Below are 26,811 nucleotides of genomic sequence, written 5' to 3'. Positions count from 1 at the left end.
CCCGGTCCCCCAGAGGCAGCTGCCCTGGCAGCACAGGTGTCTCTCGCCCTGTCCCCTCTTTGGGGGCCCCCTCTTGCGCGCCCCGCTTCCAGACTACCAAGGCGACCGTCGTGGCGCGGTGGCCGCGACCAGTCTGGCGAAGGGACGGCGGGGAGCCCCGGCCGCCTCAAAACTGAGAGGAACCGCGCTCCCGCCTCAGCGCGGGCCCCGCCCCGCGTCCGGCCGTGGCGGCTCCCGATTGGCGGCAGGCCCATGGGGTGACGGGCGGACGGACGGGCGGAGGCGCCGCGCAGCGCGCCGGGAGCTGTAGGCGCGGCACGGTGCGGCGGGGCGGGGCGGGGCGGGGCGGGGCAGGACTGCGGCTCCCGGCACCGCCCCGTGACGGGGTGGGGGGCAGCGCTGCGGCAGCAGCAGCAGCAGCAGCAGCAGCAGCAGCGGGAGCGGCGCGGCGGGGCGGGCACGCGGGAGCCGGGCGCCGCCTCGCCCCCATTGTGTGGCGCGGCCGCGGCTCCCCGGTGCCGGCCGCCATCTTGTGCCGGAGGGGGTCCGCGCCGGGACCCCGCGTCCGTCTCGGCAGGGGCCCCAGGGCCGCCCTCCTGCCGAGAGGAGCCGCGGTGGGCAGCCCCTGCGCGCCGGCCGCGCCCCAGCGGGGCCTCCCCCGCGCCTCCGTCCCCGGAGGCCGATCTCCCCGGCCGCTGCCGTTGCCTCGAGGCGGCGGGAAGAGCTGCCCTCCGCGTCGAGGCGAGCCGCGGCGGCCGTGGGACTGATGCTCGGCCTCTGGCGGCGGGAGGCATCCGCCGCGCCCGGCTGGGCCTGAGGGCCCCTGCGCGCCGCCGGCCGCCCCGTCTCTCCGCCTCAGCCCGGAAGCCGATGCCGCCGCTGGACCAGCACCTGCCCGGGCCCCGGGCGTAGCGGTGGGCGCTGCCAGCGGCGCTCCCGAGGAGGCGGGTGCCCGCCGCCCACCGGCCGCGGATCAGGAGACCGAGGGCCAGCCCTCCGGAGCCGCCGCCGCCGCTGCCCGCCCCATCAGGCGACTGGCAGGAGGCCCAGCCCGAGCGCGGCGCCGCGCCCCGCCCGCCCCTGCCGGCAGGCGCACCGGGCCGCCGCCGCGCCATGAAGATCAAGGATGCCAAGAAGCCGTGTAAGGCCGCGGACTGCCGCTGGGCGCCCCGTCGGGGTCGGGGTCGGGGCCGGGAGCGGCCCGGGGAGCCGTCGGGGCTGGGTGGGGTGCGGCGGCCCAGGGAGCCGGCGGGGCGGGGGAGCCGCCGGCCCAGGCGCTGCTCGCTCCTGCGCCTCCTGTGGAAGTTGGGGTTCGGAGTTCGGGTCACCTTCGGTGGTGGCGTTGGAAGGGCTTCTTTCTGAATAGAGAGTAATATTGTCGGTGTTTGGAGGATGGGTGCTGGTTTTAGTGAAGATGGCAGCGAACCAGTGTATTGAACACGTGTGCAGGCTGCTGCAGTTGCTACAGTTTTGTTTTTTAAGGACTGATCATCTTTTGATTTTTTTTTCTTAGAATATTAGTTAATAATTGGCCACGAGTTTTTCATTATAGTATACTGAATGCTCCCCTCTAGTCAGCACAGCTGCAATAATACATCTTTCTGTTTATTTGGATTACTGTATGGTTTTTTGGAGGGCACAAACATGGGTCAGGCTCAAGTGAATGCAAACAAAATGTCTAAGACTACTGGCACTTTTTTGCAGGAAGAGGGATTTGGGTTGGGTAGAGTTAGTCTACATACAAGCAGTGTTTTCCCAGTATAACAGATATACAGCTGTACAAGTCAACACACCTCTCAAACTTCCACAGGTGTACCTTAGCTGAAAGGGATGCAAGTATTACTCCACTAACTTGGGCTGTTTTTAATTAGTCATCATACTTAAAGGCTTATTTTCAGGGTGAGTTACTGTATGGAAAAAATGGCTAGCCCTAAAGAGCTAGGCCTATGCTTATCCTCAGTCACATGACATGCCTGCCTAATGAAGAGTATACAGCTAAGTGTATTGAAAGTTTATATTTTAGATATATTGTTTGGGCATCCCAGCAAGAAGAAAATCACCAACAATATTTGATGCAAGTAGCTCTAGAAATAGCTGTAAACATCAAATCGAGTTTGGCCGTGAAAATACCTTATTCCTTATGGTGCGTTAAGGAAACCCTAAATATGTATCTTGTAGCACACAGCCATCATCTCTTATTAGTGCCAGTGTGTGGGAATTGCTGAATTGACTGTAATCATGTTTATGAATAATACAGTTCAGACAGCATTTTTTTCCCCGGTATAATACTTAAGGAGTGATACCAAGATTCTGAAGCAGTAATTGGCTGTAAGATGTTGTAGTGGTTTGGTAATGTAAAATGGTGGGAGTATGGCTGCTTCTACTACAGAAACCTGATTTTGGGAGTGTCTCTGCTGGGCCTCAAGGACTCTGATCTGTCGTGGTGGATTTCAACCTCATGTTTAAATAACAATGCCAAATGTTACCAAAAAGTTTCAACTGCTTAAATATGCTAAATTTGTAGTTGCACTCTTCCAGTTCTTGAATCTGAACTTCGATGTTGGTTTTACGATGGGAATCAGAAACAATTGGAACTGTGCAAAAAGTGGAGGGGAAGAATACAGTGTCAAACTACCTTGTTCATTTCATCTTGACTCTTTCACATATTTTGAAGCCAGTGGCTTTTTTAAAGGTCATAGCACTTGGTTTCTTAGGGTAATGAACTTTAGACTCATTCTGCAGATCTCTGCTTGTGGTCAGCCACACTGACTGAAGTGGGAGAGCCCCTGAATGTTTGAAGAGGAGCAGATCCACAGAAGACTGAAGATGGAAAAGTCCATTGGTTTTCAGGGACTTTGGTGCCCAAATACTGCTGTCCATTTGGCTTATATGCTCAAATTGACCTGAAATCTGAGTTGGGCTCAAAATACCACTTTTAGACTGTCTAGTTACAAATTATTTGGCTAAGACAGTTGTAGATGCTTTTCAATACAATTGCTGAATGGGTATACATTCCTTAGGTGAAGTGAGTATTTAATCATCTGTGTTGCAGCCAAATTTGATGCAGGGGAGAAATGGTTAATCGTTACTTAACAAGAGGTCATTAGTCTGTTCTAAGAGCCTGCAGAGTGGAACTGAGAAGATTGCTTTAGCCTACCTGTACTTCTGTCTGGGATGTTTAGCATCATGGAAGAAAGTGTGATTGCACTGACTAAGTGCCATGTCTGTCATAAGAGTGGTGAGGATGAAAGGGACACATCTAGAAAGTTCAGAATTTCTGGTGGGGATACACTGCCTAGACATGCTTCTGCAGTCATCCCTTTCAAATCTTTTCACCCACCTAGTGCTGATGCTACTTCGTTGTTGTAAGAACAGTGCAAAATGCAGCTGAATTTATGGAACGTGGCTTCTGAGATTGACTGTCTTGAAAGAGTCTAGCAAAGGGTTATTTAAATTTCTTCTGCAGGTGATGGGAGGTGACAGGTATTTTAAAGGAGGATAACAGAAATTCAAATTAGGGAAACCTTATATGAAGTGGTTAGTGTAGCAGTGGAAGCTGGAGAGGTTGTGGAGTCTCCATCCTTGAAGGATTCTTTAAAAACTTCAGAGGTCTTCAAGTCTTGGCTGGACAAAGTTGCAGCTGACCTCATCTAGTGTTGGCAATTTTCCTGCTAATGTGACTGAGAGGTTGGGCTAGATGACCTCTGGAGGACCCTTCCAGCCAGCAGTTGTGCAATAGCTCTTGTGAGGAATGGCTATAGGGAAGAATGGCTGGCTCTCCTAAGAGAAACTTCTAAAGGTTTTTTGGGGGTGGAGGTGATAAATGTGAGAGCAGAGAGTCTTGCAGAATGGCTCCTGCGTGAGATCTGCCTAAAGGGAAGAAAGGAGCCACTCATTCAGAGAGGACTCTTCTTGTTGGCGGGGGAGAGGAGGAAAGTGGCAGTGTGCTGTGCTCTTCAGGGGAGGTGGAGTGCTTCACCTTGGCTCTGAAGTGTAACAGACTGCTGAAGGAAAGGCAAAGGCTTTTAACATTTAGTACGCAGCGTATGTTACTTTTTACAGTTTTTCTTTTGTTAAAAACAGTTTGAGAACAAATGCCTACATTTCCCTTTAGGTGAATTGAGACACATTAATGTATGAAAGTACATAGGAGAGACTTGCAGAAAGATGTATCAATGTAAAGAAAAGATGAAGCTTATTTTCTCCGATGTGGTTTTATGGACACATGTAGTCACTGTGGACACAGTGATCCCATGCAGGATTTGTGTAGTAAAATGGATGAAAAATCCATTTAGGTTGCTGGAGAATCTTTATTTAAATTGATTTTTCTGTTCATAGAACTTGCTGCTTATCTTGTGGTATCCTAGCATTTTCTTATTAGTCCTTGAAAGCTGATTGTTAGCCCATAGCTGGTGTTACAGGCTCTCATTTCACTGCAGTTGAAAAAAGCATCTCTAATGATGTGTTAATACTGCCAGGCACAGTTTATACTGTGTTTGCATCTGTGTTAGATTACACATCTGTAAGTGTTAGATTATGCCTCTGCATGCTGTATCTCACTAATAAAAACACCTCTGCCCAAAGAGATGCTGCTGAAATGTCAACAAAATTAACAGAATGAGCAAGGAGGGAGAAGATGAAAGCAGTGATACTTTGTCTTGTGTTAGCTATACATGGTATCCTCTTGTAGATGTGATAAACCTGATGAAGAGCAGTTACAGTAATTGCCGATTGCCACCTGTTCTCCCACTGGTGAACGTGGCCTCTCTGTAGTGTGATTAGAGGTGGCTGAGTGGGAAAGTGTGGTGAGTTTACAGAGTTTGATGGAGAAGCTTTCCCATGTGGGAAATGGGATGATGTGACAGTGTATGTCTGGTACATTTAATCTGAATGTTGATTCTGTCCAGCCCGAATCTATTTTGAGCTGAACCTGAGATATTTGAACCAAAAACCTGTTAGAAAACTAGTTAAGCAGAGAAACTCTCCCATGTCTCAGGAGCTAAGTACACTTGATGTGCAGTTTTGCTCTATAGAGGCTCATAGGCACACATCTGTGTAACATGGGTACAGCAAAGGCTCTTTGCTGCCTAGCCATCAGGCTAATCCCACTTAGCAGTTCAGCAGCCTTTGTGTTTTCTCTTAACTTGTCCCATTGGACACATGAGCTACCTTAGACTGCTAGCTGGTTTCAGTGTTAGAGTTTACCATTAATTCTGCTTTGTGCAGATGTTTTAGGGAAATACTAGAAGTGTAAGAAGGTATGCATGTACATAGTTTCTCCAAATGCATTTTCCTCTGCAAGATACATTCAGTTTAAGTTTCTATGTTTATAAACACTAAGTGTGTAATAGTTCAGTATAACTTTATAAGGTTGACTTGTTTGTGTTGTCAGTAATCAGGTAAGAATGGGGTCAAGGTTAGTTTTGTTATCAAAGGCTGTATGCTGAGCTGAATTAAAAGATAAGTTTTGTGCATCAGAACTGGTGATGCTGTGTATTTTCATAAAGAACTATTGCAGTGCTGGCAGAAGTAAACTTAAGTTTTCATGTGATTTTATGATAATTTTCCTTTCTTGTCTTTCAAGCCAATACAGAATCACGAACTGCAGCACACTTTGGCAGTTGTTCCCCAAGCCACGTTTGTACTTGAAGTGCAACAGTCTAAGTTCTAATAATATGTAAACTTTCTTACAAAGATGACATAAAATCTGGTAGCCTGTTCTCTGACACTGACAGATGCAATTTTTTTTAATGGTGCAAAAATCCCCACTTAAATTAGGAGGTAGCTACTCTTCTTTGAAGGTTAGTTCTTGTTAGTTTAATGCAGGATTGACCCAGACTGTTATTTTATCTTACAGTGAGAAGGAAGCATTTTAAAGGTGTTTGTGTGTTTCAAATGTATCATTACTTTCATAGGAAAGAGTTTACCAGTAATCTGTTTCCCAGTCTTTAAAAGCGAAATACAAATACAGCATTAAACTGAAGCATCTTATGCTTGACTGAATGAAGGGGAAGTAGCTACGTTTTTGAGCATGTACTTCCTGCAGTTTTGGATCTAAAAATGGGTCTACAAAGACAAAATATTAGTATGTAGTCTGGGTGGAGAACTTTGAAGGTCCTCTGTTCCACTGAAGCAGAACCTATAGAAAAGGAAAACAACCTTTGTGCTTGTATTGGTGTGAGAAAGACTTTATATGCCAAAAGGAAATAATTACAGTAAAAAGACCTTGTATGATAAGATATAAGTAACCATAAGATTTCTGCCAGAAACTATGTATGCCAAGAACTTGAGAAGTGCAAACATAAGAGAATGAGGCCTCCCTGTGTAGCTCTGAAGAATAACTTAAGAGAACAACCAGCAGCCATGAGCTTGGGTTTTCTTACTAGGCAGAACTGCTATGTCATTACTTGACCACAGCACCTTGTGACTGCAGTCTTCCCATGCAGCAAGCGCTTTTCTACATTGCAGGAAGTAGAACACTCTGTTGCTTTATAGGAAAGGTTTCTGGTTGCTGTGTCTGTGTAGGGACCACAGCGGCTCCTGGCAGAGCAGGGAAATGAAAGAAAAATCTGGATTTGGAATTAGGGAGGTTGTTTGTTGTGATACTCCTCTTGCTGTCCTGTTGGAGATGGTTCATTTTGGTGTGAAGTATCACATTAAATTTGAATTTCCAGTTTGTGTTATACTTTGCATATTTGTCTCTTCGCAGATAGTAAAAATATGTATTTTATGTATTCTTAAATAGAGCCTGGCTTGACTTCCTAAAATCGGAATGCATCTTTTTGAAGTAGTTTTAAGGCAATTGGGCTTGTTGAGTAAAAGGCTCTATTCCTGCTTCTCACTTTTCAAATAGCACCTGACCTCTGCTGAGAGGAGCTGAACTTTGAAAAGACAGGGCACCGGATTTGTTCTGTGAATAGCGGTTAAATTCTCAGCAAGGAATATTTCTGAGCTGTACATCACTTTTTGTAGAGTCTTCCTAGGAATAAGAACAGTTACAAAGAGGAAGAGCTGAGGAAAAAATATTTTAATGACCAAATCCCCAGAAGCAGCCCAGTTTTAATTCAGGTGCATTGACTCTCCATATGAATTGAAGCTGCGCAATGATGGTTGCAGTTGCACAAGTCCTCAAACCTGATATCTGCAGAGCTATAAGCTTGGAATGAAGGCTGTGCAATTGGTATTGGTCTCATCCAGGCACGTTTCTTTAATTATGACTGTGTAAGGATCAAGCTGATGTCTGAGGATTTTTTTTTCAGAAGATTGTGCTGCCGTCATTCTGCTCCTAAATCTTTCACTCAGAAGCATGACCCACAGATATCAGTATAAAAATACTTTTAATAGAATAATTTATATATCCTCAGCCTGAAGTACGTGCCATGTTATTTTTGTTTTTGGAACAAGACAGCTTTCAAATACAAGGCTGTCTCAGAATTAATCTTTTAATGGATTTGAGAGACTATACCAGCTTAGATGCTGGCATATATGCTGCGGATACCGTATGAGTGAAAACTGTCATGCTTTGAACATGCCTCAAAGAGTAGCAACATCACCTTAAGAGTGCTCATATATATGGTGTAAAGTAACGGACAGGTTCCTTGTATGTGAGGCATGATGTAAAAATTAATGTCATCTTCAGTCATTGCCACGATTAGCCTGGCTGCCCTGTGGAGGGGAAGTTGTATAGGAAACTCAAGCATGCTCTCCACAGTATGTTTTCTGAGTAGTCCTTCATCCTGAATCTTTCTGTGGCCTTACTTTAACCTTACAAATGAAATCACCTTTTCAGTAATTGGAGGAGGAACTGGTGTTTTCTCCATTCCCTCTGTATCTAGATAGGATGGGTTCTGAGCCAAGATCCAATCAAAACAAACTGATCTGAAGGCTGAGGCAACAGAATGAGAGTTCACAAGGCTTCTGTGTTGTGTCCACATACAATTACATTCAAACTCTGTAGAATCAGTGTATTTCTAATATTTAAATGTAGCTCAAGCATGGATAATTCTTCTATCTTTGCAGTCCTAAAATCATAGCTGTGGTTCAACTGGTTGTGTGCTTGCCATATACATGTATGTGTATCCCCTTCTGTGTTTGGAAAACAAAATGGCTTTAATTTTCCTGGCTAGAACTGTATATAAATGGAGTGGGTTATATGCACAAGAATCATTGTAATGTCGTCTTCTGGGTTGCTGGTATAAGGAGTAAGTTAACAGTGCGTGGGCCCAGTTGCTTGTCAGAACTCCTCCACCTTGCAAATGAAGCTTGAGCTATGTACTCACCAGCCAAATATTGACAAATTTTGCATAGGAAGATGTGAAACTTCTCAAGGTTTGTCACAGAGGTGAAAACTGACCTATTTCTTCAGTCCTGAAATCTTTAAAATTGCTGTTAAGATCACTCAGTTGACCCAGAAAATTGATACTATACAGCATGATCCCATTTTTCAGCATATGTTCGCATTTGAATTATGAATAAACTTCCTTACAGTTCAACTGTTATTTTACTTGCTATACAAGTTTCATAAACTTTCAGATTGAGACACGTGTCTAATGCTATATTTGCAAAAGCCTTCTGGATCATTTAACGTGGGATGTAGTGGATCTTCTGACAAACAGGCGTGACTTGCACCAAGTCTTCCTTAAGCTCATTGCTTGAACTTTCAGCTGTTTCCCCCTCTTTCTTGTTGTGGAAGACTAGATCCTAGTTATTCAGGAGGCCCACTGAGCAGGAAGAATCCCAAGTATTTTAGGTAGTACTTGGCTTGCTATGTCCTAGTTAAATTCTGAATGTGTTGGATTGACTCCTACAGACACTTTCTGCTCTGCTGGGTGAATCAACTTCCCTCCTTCGGTTTTGGTCTTGTGATGTTGTTTACAGCCAAGAGACTGAAACTGAGTGAGATTGTTTAATCAATCATTGTGGTCAAACAGTAAGATGACAAGTTTTCCTGTGTCCAGAGTCACAATGCAGAGAAGTTGGGTATGCAGTTGTAAGGTCAATTCATATATGACTTTATGCTTAGCCTTATGCTTAGATCTCAGCTTTATAGAACAGATATAAGTTTTAAAGAACCTCTTTATTCCCACTGGGAGCTAGATTTGACTCACAGAATTTACACTTATATTTAAATTTTTGTTTTTCAAGGTGAATGAGGTTACTGACTCGATCTTTTTGTTAATATCTGACAATATTCTCCAGACATCCATTCCTGAAAGTTGAGGCAACTTCTAAGTTTCTTTTCTTTTTAACTTTTGCACTCATGTTATAAATGAACTGGCATGCAGCCATCCTTGACTAAATACATTAAAATATTTTGGTAGGCCGTTCTTCGCAAGGATATATCCTCACTGGTAATGTAAATCCAATGTAATTACGTCTTGCTCATGCTGAACGTGTTAATATCTTTCCGTTTTTGTTCCTGAGATTCATGCTTCTATAATATATGAATTGCAACTGAAGAATTAACTTGGAACTCTACATAATATTAAAAAAAAAACAAACCACAACACAAAAAACCAACCTAGTGATGTTGTCAATTAGCAAATAAAAATACAAACTTCCCAGTTGGATGTTCAAGTTCTGTCTTAAATCTCCAATTAAGTTTTAAACACTGTTTCTGGGAGATGACAGTAGGGAAACTCTCAGATGAAGATAATGTCTTTGCTGTAGGGTTGCTGACTATCTGTTTTACCATGCATGGTTAGGAAGATTTGTTGATACAGGTGTACTTCAAATCACGGTCCTAGATGACATAAACCATAGAAATCCCTGTTAGGAATTGCAGTCATCCCACAAAAGTGACAGAGACAAAATACTTATATTTTAGTGTTATTTTCTAGTATAGAAATTCCTTCTTCCTATCTAAAATAAAATTAAAAAATTGGAACCTATATTCAGTAATTTTGCATGTATTTCTTAATAGTAATTTTTGTTAGCCCTTTAACTTCAAGGGATTTATGAAAATCTTCAGCTCTGTAAATTGGGCATCTTAACTGTGCCAGTTTTTAAAATACATGCAAATAAATTAATCCTTCCCTCTCAAATGAAACATGTTATGTGAGCAAAAGATAACTGGATAACTGTTAGAGGAGGAATACTTGTCCTGCTGCTGCTGTCAGCTGTAATGTGTATCCTGCTTTCTCAGGAGAGTGCATTGCAGTCTTTGTGCTAAACTATGTCAAAACTGTTGTTTGAGGAGGGAAGGTTATTTTAATCCTTTGTTCTCAAAAAAAAAAAAGTGGTTGAATTTTGTTTGAGTTGGTATGAAAGATATGGTATGGTTTGGGGAGTTTTTAGCTGGGCTTTCTGAGCATGTGTGACAGCATTTAAATGTGTAAATGGAGTTGCTCTTTTTTTTAATTTTTACCTGTGGCTAGAGGGATATTTAAGATAATGTAATGGAAATGAGCACAAATTCTTTGTTCCTGTGAGGATTTTTGCCTTACCTGTTGAAAAGTATAGTGTCGGTTTAGTCTTAAGTTACATGTATTGCTTTTGCTCTTTAACAAAGCTAATAGATCAATTCTTTTGTCTTCACAGCTTTTCCATGGTTTGGTATGGACATTGGGGGAACTTTGGTGAAACTTGCATATTTTGAACCTATTGATATCACTGCAGAAGAGGAGCAGGAGGAAGTTGAAAGCTTGAAGAGCATCCGGAAATATCTGACTTCCAATGTAGCCTATGGATCCACTGGCATTCGAGATGTCCACCTTGAGCTGAAAGACTTAACGATTTTTGCTCGAAGAGGAAACTTGCACTTTATTCGATTCCCAACTCATGATTTGCCTACTTTTATCCAAATGGGAAGAAATAAAAACTTTTCAACACTGCATACGGTGCTCTGTGCCACCGGCGGTGGCGCTTACAAATTTGAAGAAGACTTTCGCACAGTAGGTAGCCTATCTTCCTCATACTGAAGCTGACGCTAAAAGCATTGCTGATGATGGGTTAAAATAAGCAGTATTTTGAAAAACTGTGGCATGCTCAAAGATTATTAATCATTTTCAGTCTTAAGTATGATAATCTAGAAATAATGCTTTGTGACATCATAATAAACATGAAGATCTAATGCTAACAGCTAATTAGAAACTTCCATTAATGCAGTGAAGTGCAGGACACCTTTGTGGAAGTTAAATTGTGTAATCCGTGTTCTGTCTGATGGGAAGTGTGTTTAAACTGATGAGGTGCTTGAGTCACTTTGGATTTTCTTTCCTAAGCAGTCTTTGATGATAGGTTTTCAATGTTTGTGGAGGGGATTATCCTTGTTAACTTATTCCAGTGCATTGTTTAGAGATCTGTGACAAAATGTGTATCTCAAAGGCAGTCTTTTTTCAGCTCCAGAGCTGTTTGGGATTTTCTTGAGGTATTTTGACTCTTACCTTGATGATCAAAATTGATCGTTTATTTAGTTGAAGTTTCTATGCAAATTTAGTAGTTACTAAGAATCTTATCACAGTGTCCAGTGTGCGCATGTCCTAGTTTTAAAGTGGCTACAGACCTCTTGCCCTTCTAGAGACAAGGAGACTTTTCAGTAGCACTTTTCAGTAGCACAGAACATCCAGTTTCAAATAATCTGCTTGTATATCCGTTTCTGTGCCAGTCTTGTGTTGAGCTGATACAACTGTTTGTGGGGTAGGGTCACAATATGTACAGGAGAACTAATTTATTATCTGAAACCCCACAGAAATATTTTATGTTGGAACAGCTCCCTGATCTGCTGAATGGTGAAGCTTCACAGTTATGCCATGGCAAGAAGAGCTGAAGGGACCTGGGGGAAGAGGAGGGGACTGGCAGTGCTGTGATCTGTTTCCGATGTCAGTCAGCAGTGTGCAGTCAGGTCTGATTGTGCAACTTTGTAATCTACCAGCAGACTGCTTTTTTAAATGTGAGCTCCCCTGATTCAGGGATAGACTTCATGGGTGTTTTTAATTTGATTAGCTGCCTCATTGGACACTCTAACTGTTGGAACTCTCTGCTGTGGTGAGGGAGAGAATGTGATCACTCTTTTTGTGAAAGCCCAGAGTTAAATTGCGTTAGGTATGGTGTGAAATTACAGCCTTCCTGGAATCCACAGCACCTGTTAATTGTCTTTCAGCTTTATGAGAACAGCAGCTTAAATGCCATGTGCAAAACTGAGGAAGAACTGTAATGAGCCTAAAGTTCTGTAGGATTTCTGATCTGTGGTTTTCTTGTGATCCTTCGAGTATTAATGAAGTTGCGAGGATAGTTGTTACAATGCCACTGAGGTTTTTATTTTAGTTTTTATCTGCTGACATCTTAGAAATGACTGTTTGTCTTGTAAGTTGGAGAAGGAAACCCACAAACCTTGAAAAAATGCGCAGATGTGTGAGTGTCACCAAGATGACACTAGATGGGTCCTCTAGCATATTTGGCAACTTTTTTTTTGATTGATTAAAAATGTTGCTAATTTTTCAATGGACTAATGTCTGAGTATCTCAGAAGTTATCTTTGGGCTTACCAAAGCAGATATTTATACTGCCTATCTGTTTTTGATTCAAGTCTGACATCTAGATTTATAGTCAGAATAATCTGCTAATGAATGTATTCAGAATTTAGCTCTTCGTTGGCTTTATAGTGGGATTGCAGTTCCTGAATTAGTTGCCTGAGATAGCTTCTCAAAGTTAGCAGTACAAATATACCCACAAATTTTGTAGCATGATTAAGCAATGTTAGAACACACTGACACTTTCTTTTTTTGTTGTGGTTTTTTTTTTTAAAACACAGATTGGAAACCTCCAACTGCACAAACTGGATGAGCTTGACTGCCTTGTCAAAGGCTTATTGTATATTGACTCTGTCAGCTTCAATGGCCAGGCAGAGTGCTATTATTTTGAAAATGCCTCCGATCCTGAGAGATGCCAAAAGATGCCTTTTAACCTGGATGATCCCTACCCGTTGCTGGTTGTTAACATTGGTTCAGGAGTCAGTATTTTATCAGTCCATTCTAAAGACAACTATAAAAGAGTAACTGGAACAAGGTAACTTAAAAACCTAAGTTGAGCTTGTTATTCTATGGAACAATGAGCCTTCTGGTTGGAAGGTGGTTCCTTTCCCTGACACCCCCCACCTGTCCCTTCCCTCATGTTGTAGTATGGGGAAGTATTTTATCTTTAATTTACAGCTGCATTCATTGAAGCCCATTCCCATAATTCTGTTATTGAGGACATTCAGCTAGTATCTTAGCAATTGATGAGTGCTAGAAGTGCTCAACAGTGAGAGTTTTGTCTTAAGTTTTGATAATGTGTCCCGTGAACCTGTGTTTCTCCTGCTCCATAAGAGTAAATACGTCCACACATGTTTTACAGTAAATGATCAAGGATCAGTCAGTTGTATGATGTGGGTATTTAGGCATTTTGTCTCTGATTGTTTTCCAGCTTATATGTTGAGAGTTTATAACTACTTATAACTATAGCACTTACTCTATGGTTAGCTTCTTGTGACTTACATGAATGTTAAATCGATTGACATCTGTTTGTGTAGTGAACGTTGAGCAAGAAAGCAGACAGCTTGATACGTAAGTTGGAGGGCTTCATTTGTTCATTTTGTTAGTCAAATGTAAGAATCTTTGATGTGAGGAAATACTATTTCAAAACAACTAGTTTTCTTTCTTCTTAGTCTAGGTGGAGGGACCTTTCTTGGTTTATGCAGTTTGTTGACAGGCTGTGAAAGCTTTGAGGAAGCTCTGGAAATGGCATCCAAAGGAGACAGCACACATGCTGACAAACTGGTTCGAGATATTTATGGAGGAGACTATGAAAGATTTGGCTTGCCAGGATGGGCTGTAGCATCCAGGTAAGCAAGAGAACTTTTTGTTGTTTCTTTTGCTGGTTCCTTTGCTGGTTTGGGGCTTCAAAACAAGAATTAAACTATTGACACAGAAAACTGCTTTTTGCAAACTTTCATTGTAGTCAAGTTACATTTTTATCCTAGAAGTATATATACTCAGTTTTCCTGAAGGTTTAAACCACGTGCAACTGCAGCTGCCCACTGCAGTATTGAAAAAAACCTCATGTGTTGTGCTGTATCCAGCTTTACGTGAATCTGAGAGAATGTGAGGTGATCACAGGAGTGGTAAGAGCAAAGTGCAGAGGGAAAACAAAGCCATTTACTTTTTGACTTCCTAGAATCTTTTAGTAGGGCTGTTGTCCAGAGAGAAGGTGCGTGGAAGATGGCGTTTGTGTTGCTCTCACAGCAGTCTCTCTTCACTTTTTTGAAAAGGCATTGCTTTTTTTGATACATGGTTGTCAGTACAGGCATCTGGTGTAATGTTTTACCTACTTTTCTCACTTATGAAGGCTGTTGGACAGACATTCATCCTCATAGTGCAAACTATTTTATTGCCAATGACAGGATTTTTGTCATAACTTCAAGTTTTATTTCCATTGGGAAAGATCATTGGTGATGTTACAGCTTCTCTACCCATAAAGAACATAAGAAGAATAAACTTTGGGAGTGAAACTAATATGTACATAAGATTAAGTTCATTAAATCTTTGCTGTTACTCAGTAGTAAGAGGTGACTTAATTCTTATCCCTCTTCAGCCAGCTGAGGCCAAACCTCTTGAGAGAGCATATCCTAAGAGGTTTTAATATGCGCAAACTTTACACTTTTAGTCAATACATCTTAACTCGCTCTGTATATAGGTGGTACTTGTTCTTGTTTACTTTTTAAGTCCCTTAGGATCTTTAATGACTATTTGAGTTTTAGAATAATCAGGATTCTGGCTCTCTGAACTGCCTTAGATATGACAGAGTCCCTAGTGGTAAAATATCATGCATAGCTGTGGATTATTGTCCTGTTTTTTCTTACAATTTGTAAGAAATTATCTACTGTCTATTGTAATGGAAATGCACTTCTAATCTAGAACTCTTCATCTATACAACCTAAATTGCAGCCTGTCAGCTGTTTGTTTTCTGTTTCAGAGGATTGTGTTCCATCATGAAATCATTCAAGTCATCTCTGGTTTATTTCTACTTTGAGACTAGAGGATTGGATAGATACTGTGAGTGAGGAGGCAAGCATGAGGAGTTTGAGGATTTACCAGTCAGACTTAAGCATTGACTTAATTTAGAGTGACTAGATTTGCAGAGTAGTCTTGCCTAAGAATAAGACTACTTTTTGCTGTAGATGCTTCTTCATGGAAGTTAATCTAAACAAAAATATTTTGTTGGAGGTCATTATTGTAAAAAGATTGACTCTTTCCTGTGAAGGAATAAATACACATGTTGTAGTGTCAGTTGTCTAATTGCTGTATTTAATACAGATTTGAAAAGGGAGCTCCTTAAGAACAAACATGAGACTTAAGTTCTGTTATAGCATAAAAATGACAGTATGAAATTACTTCAAATGCACATGAATTGTTTTGTATTTAATGGAAACTTTTCCTGTTCTAGTTTTGGGAATATGATCTACAAAGAGAAGAGAGAGTCTGTTAGTAAAGAAGATCTTGCAAGAGCCATATTGGTCACCATCACCAATAACATTGGGTCTATTGCCCGGATGTGTGCAGTAAATGAGGTAAAAACATTTGACAAGGAAATGATCTATCTATAGGTCTATTATTTGGTTTCAGATTAAATGACTGCTAAAATGATGTATCATTTTAAACCTTTTAGTATGTTCTCAAATGAAATGAAGAAATGAGTGTAGTGTTAAAAGAACTGGGAATTGGTTCAGAATATTTTGACTGCCTTTGGAGAAGTGGGGAAAGGATATTCTTTGCCAGTGGGGAGGGTAATCTAATGAGGAGGGCTTCAAACTAGCTTTGTTAGGGAATGGAGCCCAAAGCCTGCAGATAAGTGAGGGAGCAAGGGAGCACAGGATGTTGCGATGAAAGGACTTGAAAGTTCCCTTGTGAAAACAGGATGATTGTGGGCCCAAATTAAGTCTCTGTACACAAACACATGCAGCATGGGATACAAGAGGACCTGTAAGTCCTGGTTCTCCTGAGGGACTATACCGACCTCTATTGGAAGGGTAATATGGCAGATCACAAGCAATCCATGCTTTTCTCAGTGTGCTGGGGACAGTTTTCTGACACAAGTGCTAGGCAGACTAACTAGGCAAGCATGGTGCTGGACCTGCTGTTGATGAGTGGAGAACTGATCAGGGATTTGAGTGACAGCAGCAGAGTTAAAGATCCTAAAGAAAATGAAGAAGGCAATGAAGGGGATTTAGGAAGCAACATCTTGTGGGAGGTTGTTTCAATGGCATAAGGAGCCCAGAATAGCTCATTGATCTTCCAGGATAGCATCCTCATGGCAAAATCAGAAGGTGGGATACAGCCTGACTAGGGAGTAGCATTGCAGAAGAGAGGAGGGTGCTGGCTTATAAGCCGAACACAACACAAATCAGCAGTGTGCATGTGCACGGACGAAGGCTGACCTTGTACTGAGATGCCTTAGCTGGACATGGCCAGTAGGTCAGAGGTGGTGATACTTTTGGGCATGACCTCTTTCCCCCTCCTCCCCAACCACCACCATCACCAAAAGAGAAGCACTGGCAAACTGGAACAAGTGTAACAGGCAGGTTACCAAGACAGGGCCCTGTCGTGGAGCACCTAACATATGAGCAGACACCAAGGAATTTGGGTTAAGCCTGAAGAAGCTGAAGCCTGGAATGGTTGTTGCTATCTGGAGAGGGTTACAGGGAAGGCACGGCCAGGTGCAGCCATGCACAGCAGGAGGGTGGGGAAACAATGAACACAACTTGTAGCAAAGAGAATTCTGATTGGTATAAGGGAAAAAAGATGCTCACAGTGAGTGGTTAAGCCCTGAAACATGGACTCAGAAAGAGACTGTGGACTCAGTCCTTGGAGAGTTTCAAAACGTGGCTTGAGCAACTTCAACATTTCAGCTGCTGAAAGACCTGCTTTGAGCAGTGCATAGGACCTGATGGCCTCCAGCAGTTTTTCAAGCTGAAATTATTCTCTGGCTAAAGCTCGTAGAAAGCATTGCTTCTAGCTAAGCATTATTTTTAATTTTTAACAGCTCTTGAGACTTCAGATTATTTTGACACCTGTCTTCTTACTGGTTGATACAGAGACAGTTTCCTGCTATCTTCTGTTTCTCAAAGCTCTGCTAAACAGAACCAATCTACTTTCCATTTCAATGTGATTAGCATGGACAGTCAAGAACCTATGGAAGAATACTGAACTTAAGCATAGATATGGGTGCCTGAGCATTAAGCGTAGAAGGTATGGGTGCCTGAGCACCTGGCATTTCCACATTCATTATCAACAAAATTTGGATAAAGTGAGGTTTAGTAACAGCTTTTGTAGAGAAGACTAAGGGTAACTGTATTTAGACCTCTGCTTAAAAATCTGTGGATGCAATAGTCTCAAAAATATCAACAACCTTGTTAGCGGCAGTAGCTCTTCTTTTGCCTAGGAACCAGACTAATATTTTTCTGGTTTTAATATTGCAAGTTTTCCCTCAATTTCCTTCTTTGTCTTTCTCTCATATCTGTCTTGGAGAAGAAAGTTAATTTTGTCGTTATTAAGTTAATTTTGCCTTTTTTGCTTTATGGCAAAGCTTGATAACAAAAGAGTTAAAATGAGGGTGAAGTTGAAAGTATGTGCTAATAGTCTGAGTCTGAACCAAATGTGTGCAATTTATATATAAGGGTGGGGTAAATAAGTACAAATAAGAACTCGTGAAACGCAGATCAGCTTTATTCCCAGTTTTTTTGGTCTAGCTCCAACTATGTCACAGAACTACAAATCGTAATAAATAGTTAATAGGCATACACAAACTAGTGTCTTGAACTATGTATAAAGATAAAATGGATTTAATGATTTGAGCTTCCTGCTATAGAGCAGAATTATGTTTGAGTGTCTTAACAGTGTGTTTACTTTGTCTTCACTGTGAACTAATCAAGATGGTGAAAAACAATTGCGTGTTAGTCATTTGACTACAGGTTGAATTGTCATACTAGTTTTTGTAACAACTTGGATATGAGTATTCATCTAAGATAATTAAGCACTAACACAATTAAATTTCCTTGGTTCCTGCTCTCATATCATTAAACCGCTGTTTAATGTTGCTTCCACTTAATGTTGGATTTATTTCAGTGAATGGGGAAAATTAAACGATTTTCACTTTTTACATTTGACTTTATTAAAATTCACAGCTCGCTTCAAGTATTTAAGTCATCTAATGTTATGCTGAGGTACATTAAGGTCTGAAGATGAAAGGAACATCTGTTATGTCTTACTGTCTTCGGCTTCTTTACAGTGCTGCCTTGTTGCATATGGATCAAGCAGCATTGTACAGGGCTATGAAGGCATTGAGTCTTCTCTACCAAATATAAGTATTTTTTGTTTAATTTCACTTTTAGCTGGGCTGTTTCTTTGGCTTAATTACTGAAAATGCTCACTTAACTTGAAACACAAATGCTACTTCTCTGTAAATTAAGCCTTTTAATTCTTCAGGGTTGTATGGTTTTTCCTTTTCTCCAAGTATGCTGTGTTTTAAATTTTGGAACCATGTTTTAATTGTAGGCTATTTGTGTTTTGGGTTTTTTGGGGTGGGTTTTTTCTTCTTGCTTGAGACAATCTGTTCTTTCCTAGCTTAATTTTTCAAAGCTGTGTTAAACAGTGAAAAGACTTAATCCTTTGCTGTTTTTCTTCTTTTTAGAAAATAAACAGAGTTGTGTTTGTTGGGAATTTTTTACGTGTGAATACTTTGTCAATGAAGCTTCTTGCATATGCACTGGATTACTGGTCAAAAGGCCAGCTGAAGGCCTTGTTCCTAGAACATGAGGTATGCTATGGTTCATTTATCTGTATGATTGTTTTACCATAAATCAAAAATGCATGTGTTGAGTACCTCTCGTGTGATATCCTGAGACACCACATACTCAGTAAATATTGAAAATACAAGGTTTGTCATATTGTACTGCTTCTCTGGAGACAGCTCTCTATGCCAGGGAAGTACTTAAGTCACTTTGGGGCACCTCAGTTCACGCTGTAGATCTTTAAAATACTTATATTGTTCTCAGTGGAGCTTGAGCAACACCCCAAAAGTCGAGACTGCTTTTAACAAGGACTGCTTTCAACAAGGACTGCTTTCATACCACCATAGATACACCTTAAAGTTGTTTTAGTGATTTTATGCTCCAAGACTAACCTGCTTTTGGGCAGCTTCTGCAGTCTAGATCAGTATGTAATGCTGAGAGAGTTGACCTGTTTTGATTAACACACAGGCAATCGGTATTAATTACAGGTGCAACAGTTGGAAGACTTGTAACTTTTGGCAATGGGCTGATAGTTTCTGTCCTGGATCTGTCAGTCTGCAAATATTACAGCATTACATCTATTCGTCTTCAGCTGATTCTCACAACTTTTTTCCTTTATTGCTTACCCTGAGACTGACAGTAGTCTCTTTTGGTGCCAGTGTCTGCATTAATAGCAGAATGAGCAGAATGGTTCCTTGCTAGCTTTACCCCCTTCAGATTTTTCATGGATAAATTTGAAATTCTTGCGTTTGGTCAAGTGTAGATTCCAAGCACTTCTGTATTTCATAGTTATAGGGAGGGGGGAACAACTCACTTCCCCAGAGAGGAAGAGTAATCCAACAGGAGAACATGGTTCTTGATATGCAGGTAAGTGTGCAGTCGAAAAAATTATGTTGAAGCTTGGACATAATTCTTTAAGAATATGAGGTGCCATTTTAGAAATTTGACTTGTACCTTAGGAATAGTGTTTCTATGGATACTGACGATCATTTGGCAACCACAATGTGCAGCTCCACTAGGAAAACCAAACCAAAACTGATTTCCATGGTTTAGGAGTCACTGATACATGTCTTTGAAGTCCTGCAGTGTATGGGGAGACTTGGTTGAAAGCTCCTAAAGTTAAGCCAGATAAGAAGGATAAAATGTTTGTTTCACAAAGCTTTAAAAAATTCTTATGAAATATGATATATTAAAAGTGTATGGTGTTCTTTCTGTAGCACCAGGTGCTTTGTCATTGAAGTGTGACTAGTGCAGAATTTAATACCCTACCTGAACCTGAAATATGATTTTGTTTGTTTTGAACAGGGATACTTCGGAGCTGTTGGTGCTCTTCTTGGGCTGCCAAATTTCAGTTGAGATACCAGATGTCACTACACTGAACTGTTTTCCACCTGAATGACACTTGTTTGTGCCAATGGGAACTAAATCTGGGCAGGGGAGAAGAAAATAGAGATTTCCTGTAACTCTTTAAGAAGTGATTCGCTACTGAATATTGCCATTATAAGAAAGGGGTTTTCACTCTGTTGGGCATTGAAAAGTGAACTGTTTGGGGATATCGTTTATGTTCTTTGGTACATGTAGCCAGTATTGAACTTTTAATACGCAATACATCCTCTGAAAACAAGCTTCCAGGAGAAGGAATGCCAAACTGTTAAGTGCTCAGCATGAAAATACTGCAAGTTTACTCCTGAGGCTTTAGACCCATCACTTTTTTATATAATTGATGAATGAAAAATAATTTTTCATTAGTTATACTACATTACGAGCACAATTTCCCATGTGTACTTACAGAAAACAACTCTAAAAACAGTAAGGTACTATCTACAAGATGAGGGGTCTGTAGATGATTGCTTTCCACAGTACAAATAGTAATTATTTTGTGTAATGGAAATTAATATTAATTATTTAATTTTCAGTGGGAAGAATAGAAACACAAAAAATCGGCCAAAGCAGCAGACTGAGCAGTTGATGTTTTGAAGGTTTTGTGAATATATTCACTTGCCCTCTTCATTCATTTGAAGGTGCAGCTGGTACTTTGGGAAACATCCTCTCTGTCTTTGGTTGGATTTGGAAAAGAACTTAATGATTAATGAAGGCAGGTTTTGGGGTTGGGATTTCTTTGTGGACATGACTTCCCAAATGCATTCTGAGTTTTTTTTGTCTGTCTTATAAATTCTGACATAATGCATCACTATTTGTAAAGGTACCACAAAGCCTGAGAGCATTGAAGAAACCTTTATGAAATAGACTAAATGTGGGACCTCATAATTCTGATGCTTTGGCTCTTTTCTGTGGAGGTTTAGAAAATTTCTGCCCCATCCTACTAATTTGAAAATGTGATTCTCCTTAATTTCAAAGGAGTTGATTAGAATCTAATTAGATGTTGAAAATGAAGTTGGCTTGCTTTTCGATTTGGAAGTTTGTTTTTGAATGTTGAGGACAGCATCAGAGTTTGTATTGCAGCACCAAATGGACCAATATTTAGTGCACTTGCAATATGGAACCATTCATCAAAATGTGGCCTTGGGATAAAATCCGTACTCTGGAACTGATCTTTGGGTTTTTCTGTATACTTTTAAAATTTACAGTTGTGATTACTGTAATAAGTTTAGTCCTGAAGCCAGGGCATGAGATCTTAAACTGGTAAGAATATTATACAGTCATTAACTATATGACTTTTTGTGGACTAAAGAGCTACCCAATTTTATGATACCATTTTAATGTTAAATATTTCCTGTAAGTGCATGAGGAGCAACCAGACTAGAACACATTCATATCTTGGGTTTTAAGGTATTTTTAAAACTGATTGCGCAAGTATTCCACAGCATGGCTGTGTTGTATTCACAGACACATCCACCTAGTGTGTTAGAAACCTCTGTGTGCTATTTTTAGTCTTCTCTTTTCTTTTCTTAAAATTCAAAGCCCATTACTAACATTATATGTTAAAGATCTTTGGTCCTTGAAGAGTACAGTAACTTAGAGTAGCCAACTCATTAAGCCCAATGCCAATTGCAAACACAGTTCCATTTATTGTTGGTTTTCCTGGTACTTATGCTACATAGCCATTATGCTTGCTTTGATGTTTCATTTCACACTTAAAACCAAACAAAAATTACACTTACAGTTCAACTGATCTAATGCTAAATCATAGCACTTCAGAAAATAAGTGAGTATGGTTTTTATAGAATGTCTTTATAAATACTGTTTAGTCTTCCTTTTAAGTTATGATTTACTATAGAAAGTAACCTTTATTTGGTTATAAAACTTTGTAAAAAAACTTAATTTTCTGAATGTTTTGACAGCCTCCTGAAAATTTTGCAAACCAACTGCAGATTTTTTGCAAAGTACTTTAAGACACATACTATAGCCTGATTAGAAACAGTTCCTTTAGACCCTATTTATTGCTACTTCACTTGTCATTTTGTGATACTGAAAGAGAGCTGTTCTTGAAGCAGTAGTTGTTACTTGTATATTTAACCAGAAGCACATGTAGAAGATGATTACCTAATGACAATGGTTGATTTAAACCACTTGAAGTTGATACGACCTAAGATACATTTTTGAAGTAATTTGTACAGAGTTACAGAATGAAGTAATGGAGTAATTCTTGAGTAACTGTACTGTACAGAAACTACTGTGAGAATCAAAATGTATGCCCTACCTCTATTTTACTTTCCTTGAGCTTCTAAAAGCGGCTTCCTTTTGCTAGTTTTATCAGCACAATTGTTTCTTCCTTACAAGAGCAACCAGAGTTTTCAAGCCTTGCTGTAGAGCCCAGGGGTCCTGTATTTAAACCACATCTTTGGGTTTCATCTCATTTTCTCTCAACTTGGAACTTGTTACTACAGTCTCCAAAGATTGACTCTACCGTGAGTAGAAACGCTAGGCATCACAAATAGTTGCAAGATAAACCTTAAAGTCTTTTCGTCTAAGTTGTCTTCTGAATAGATTGAAAAGGTTTGTTTCTTTTATATAAATCACTGAAGTAACTTGTTTTTCCTGATCTTTTCTGGTTTTACTTTGACCCTTGCCATTTCTTTTCCTCAAAGCTAACTGGTTGAGGCAGCTTTAGAGTGAATTGATTCAATGTGATATACTACAGTAGAGAAAATTTGGGGGTTTCTCAGGGCTGCTGTTGTCTTCTGAAGTGGAACCACTTCTCTAGAGGCAAGTGGTGCGATATTTCTTCTTCTAAAGTAAAACGTAAAGCTCATTTTGAATGTGTAATCATTTTCAACTCAATCAGCCATGTGAGTGCCTTTTCATTTTTTTCATATAATGCCAATTTTGCTGGTACCAGGACTTTATCCAGGAGGCTTCCTAAGCAGTGTTGCTTTTCAGAGAAATGGCAGATAATTTTATTCGCCATGGAGATGATCCCTTCAATCCAGTGTAGCTAGAGATGCCAGGAAAACAGCATCGTGTTTCTGGCTTTCTGTCCCTGGTAGCCCGTATCTTGGGGTAATGCTTTTGCATTTCTTGGTCTCATCTCTCCAGCTTGGTCTTTGTTACACACAGCTTTATATGTCAGTATCTCCCTAAAAATCATGCAAGTTTTTAGTCAGATAAATATAGCTTATTTCTGGCCAAATAAGTTCATTTTTAGATGAACCTATTCCAAATTGGTGTGGCTATTAAACTTAACCACTTTCACTTTTCTAGTTCTACTAGGGTAACTTTAATTTGAATGGGAAAGGAACTTCTACTATACATTTTTAATATATAGCAAGCTGGAATGAACACATCCTCAGTTTTCTTTACTGAAGCTAGCAGAGGTTTAAGTTATAAAGACTTTCTAATTCTTTTAGTAAAGCCTCAAGAAATTTAACAGTTTGGAGAGAAGCAGCACTGATAACACTTTGTCCTATGGTTTGGTCCAGATTTTCAAAGGGTCTTCAGATGTCTGACCTGCCTTTTGAAGATCTTTCCCTCTCTTTGTAGTGTTCTGCAAGCAAGCACCCGTGTGATTCTACCAACACCTCCATTCATAATTTGAGAGTTACGGCATGGAAAGAATGAGAGTGTGCTGTCCCACTTACTCTCAGCCTGTATATTAAGAACAGAAGTTCAGTTCTGGCTTCTCATAATGGATTAAATATTCCTTCAGTAGTACTGTGAGATTCCTACTTGCATTTGAGTAGTTGGTAGTACACGTGCAAGTTGATTTTACTGCCTTTTAAGAGTTGTAATACTAACTCTTTGTCTCTATCCAGTATAGGTCTTCAGAAAATACCTACTTGCAGATCAGTTGCAATAACTTCTCATTTCTAAATGTTTCAGAATTACATTGGGATTTTAACCTTTGGAAATAATCAGTGTGTCTTTTCTCTAGAGCAAGTCTGTGCTTTGTAAAGGCTAGATGGTGTCTTGTGCATTCAGTCATTAACTTAGGTTAATGCCTAAATTTATGTTCCACCTATTTTTATATATCACTCACTATTCACATTCTGGATACTAGATGGCTATAATGCTGGGGGAAGTTTAGTTGAGGTCAGAGCTGAAGGTCAGTGTGGTTCTGTTGAGTTAGTTGTGGTCAGCTTTTTATCCTCAGGCTATTTGCATACGTAATGAGATTGGTGTTTTCCTTGTGACAGAGTTTTCTACATCCTTTTTTTGGATTTATGTAGGCTTAAGAAACATGTAATATGTAACAGAGCTTTGCTTAGATTAAAAGGTGAACAAAAATCTGTGGGTCAGATAGGAAGTATTTGACCAAGACCTGTAGGTCACAGTGCAGAGCTAGGAACATGCTTGATACATACAGTTACTGTTTTGGTTGTATTTTTCCATTTCCTGCTAATGCACAGTTAGAGGCAGCAGACTTAACAATCACTGTAGATAAAATGGGTGAATTAAGTCCTCCAACATGACCATGGGAGATTTTAAAAAAAAAAAGCTTTATCAGAGTATAGAGAGATAATTCCCTGCTTACGTTCTTTAAGTTTTGCTGGTATATTCCAAAGTACATTGCCAGTATTGTAATCTGTGATAAAATTACTAATACTTTAACTTTAAAAGAAGTCTGCAAAGAAGCCTGTTTTATTAGTTTTGTTTACTTCACACATGTGAAACATACTAAGTATTCTTAAAACCACACTTCCTGAGAGCATCTCAAAAGATGCTGTAATGTATTTGTAACTATTAATGTGCTAATGGAATATGTTTGAGCAGTCTAGGTTTGCATAACTGAGTGCCAAATCCTGCTCACTTTAGTTACTTGAGTAGATGATTCTCTTAAATGGGGACTGTTTTAAACTAATAAGCAGGATTTGGCCTCGGTCTTCTGCCCGGGGAACACAGTAATGCTACTTTGCATAATCCTGCTGGTGCTAAATCATTTGTGGAAAATAAAGATTCTAAATAGAAATTGTAAATAAAATATTTACGGCCTGGTCCTTTTGACAGACTTAAAAGTTATAATTTGCAAATACTTTTTTGCCTTAATTCAAGTTTCCTTTTTTTTCTTGTTTAGAGTATGAGGACTGTTTTTGTTAATGTGACAAGTTATTCGCAGGTTTGGCTTCTGGTGCTGCTTTCTGTAAGGCCCTGCCCTTAGCATTCCCATTGTGCATTACAATACGGATTACTTTTCATTGCTGGATTTCAGTGTTATCCTTCATCTTGTTTTGTCATTGTAGCTGTTTAAACAAACAGTATTAAGTAGAACACGACTGGCATTTGCTCTCTGCTAAAACTGCAAGAAAATCTGTCATTACTGTGAGGATTTGGGGAAGTTGTTGAAAACGCAAAAATACGCATTGAAGATAACTTTAAAAGTTAAATGTAGTAATTAGTCTTGCCCATAAAACAAACTGGAATATGGTGTTTCCGTTGCTAATCTTCTCTATAAATTGCTAGTATTTCATAATTCTAGCATCAATTTAAGAACACTGTAAATACAAGCTTTGGGAGGACGTATATTAGTTTCAGATTGTGGATTTCAAAAGAAGTATAAGACTAGTGAATTAGTGTTTTGAGAAGTATTAAATTATGACATCTAGAACCTGAAAATTAGCGTGTTGATGTTACAGAGATAGGATATAGAGGGCTTTTGATAACCTGTACTTTTTTACATTTCTTGAGTTGTGGCATTTTAACAAACGAGCATTTAATTTTCCATCTACTGTCTCACCCTATGCAGGCCTTCTAATCACCAACTGCTGTCTTCACATATTTGTTTTAGTTAGCACAACGGACAGGCAAATTTATAAATTGTAAACCCCTATAGGATGGAAGTTCTCCGAAGAGCCATTTGGTTAAGTTGCCTTATTCTATTACACTGCACTCATGGTATGTCTCCACTTCCTTGTTTACTGTTCAGACACTGAAGATGTGATGTTAAAATGTGATACAAATTTTCATAAATTACTGATCAATACCTTTGTGTCACCTGTTAATATAGGTCTTGTAAATGATACCTTTATGCCATCTGTAATACAGCTCTTGTAAATTGTTTAAATTATTTTTCTTTTTAGAGATTCTCGTTACTGAATGTACAGATTAGATCCCTTCAGTATGTCACTGAGTAATTTGATTGGGGCCCAAATATGGCCAATGCTGTAATTCATCCCATCAAAACTGTAAATAATTCTTTCCTGCTTGTTTGCATGAATGAAGTTTGGATTTCGTTTACTTTATCATAAGCCAACTCCTCTGTGATGGGCCTACTTGTTATTTTCCTGGTTTTATTACCATTTGTTCTGTATGAATGTTGAAACAGTACTTTGTCTTTTCCTAATAAATAATTTGAGATTGTTCATTGTTTGCCTACGTTTGTAGGTTTTGTAGGAGGGAGTTCTGGGTGTGGTTTTCTCCCTCAGCATCATAAATTGCTGTGCTACTTAGTACTGGGGGTTGTTGCATAACACTTTATACTAAGGAAACATGACTGGTATGGTTTTCATGCTCTTTTCTTCCTCTCCTTTAATAAAAGCCTATACTTCACTGTTCTTAAATCCAGATCCTTTTTTAAAAAAATTTGATTACCTAAAAAATGTTAGTTTTACAGTCTTGAAGTAGAAAGCATGCCATGAAGCTACTGTAAGCTTTTGC

General features: G+C 40.0%; 1 protein-coding gene across 1 annotated transcript; it reads left to right on the top strand.

The window, feature by feature from the left end:
• Positions 1 to 423: 423 nt before the first annotated feature.
• PANK3 (pantothenate kinase 3) lies at positions 424 to 26,518 on the top strand. The gene is made up of 7 exons (XM_075102148.1): positions 424 to 1,141; positions 10,540 to 10,892; positions 12,748 to 13,001; positions 13,639 to 13,815; positions 15,417 to 15,540; positions 18,660 to 18,785; positions 20,065 to 26,518. The coding sequence occupies exons 1-7, from the start codon at positions 1,114 to 1,116 to the stop codon at positions 20,113 to 20,115; spliced, it is 1,113 nt and encodes a 370-aa protein (XP_074958249.1). The 5' UTR covers positions 424 to 1,113; the 3' UTR covers positions 20,116 to 26,518.
• Positions 26,519 to 26,811: the final 293 nt, after the last annotated feature.

The sequence above is a fragment of the Phalacrocorax aristotelis genome, chromosome 8 (genome assembly GCF_949628215.1).
Source record: "Phalacrocorax aristotelis chromosome 8, bGulAri2.1, whole genome shotgun sequence".
NCBI lineage: Eukaryota > Metazoa > Chordata > Aves > Suliformes > Phalacrocoracidae > Phalacrocorax > Phalacrocorax aristotelis.
This window is presented reverse-complemented; position numbering and strand designations above follow the sequence as displayed.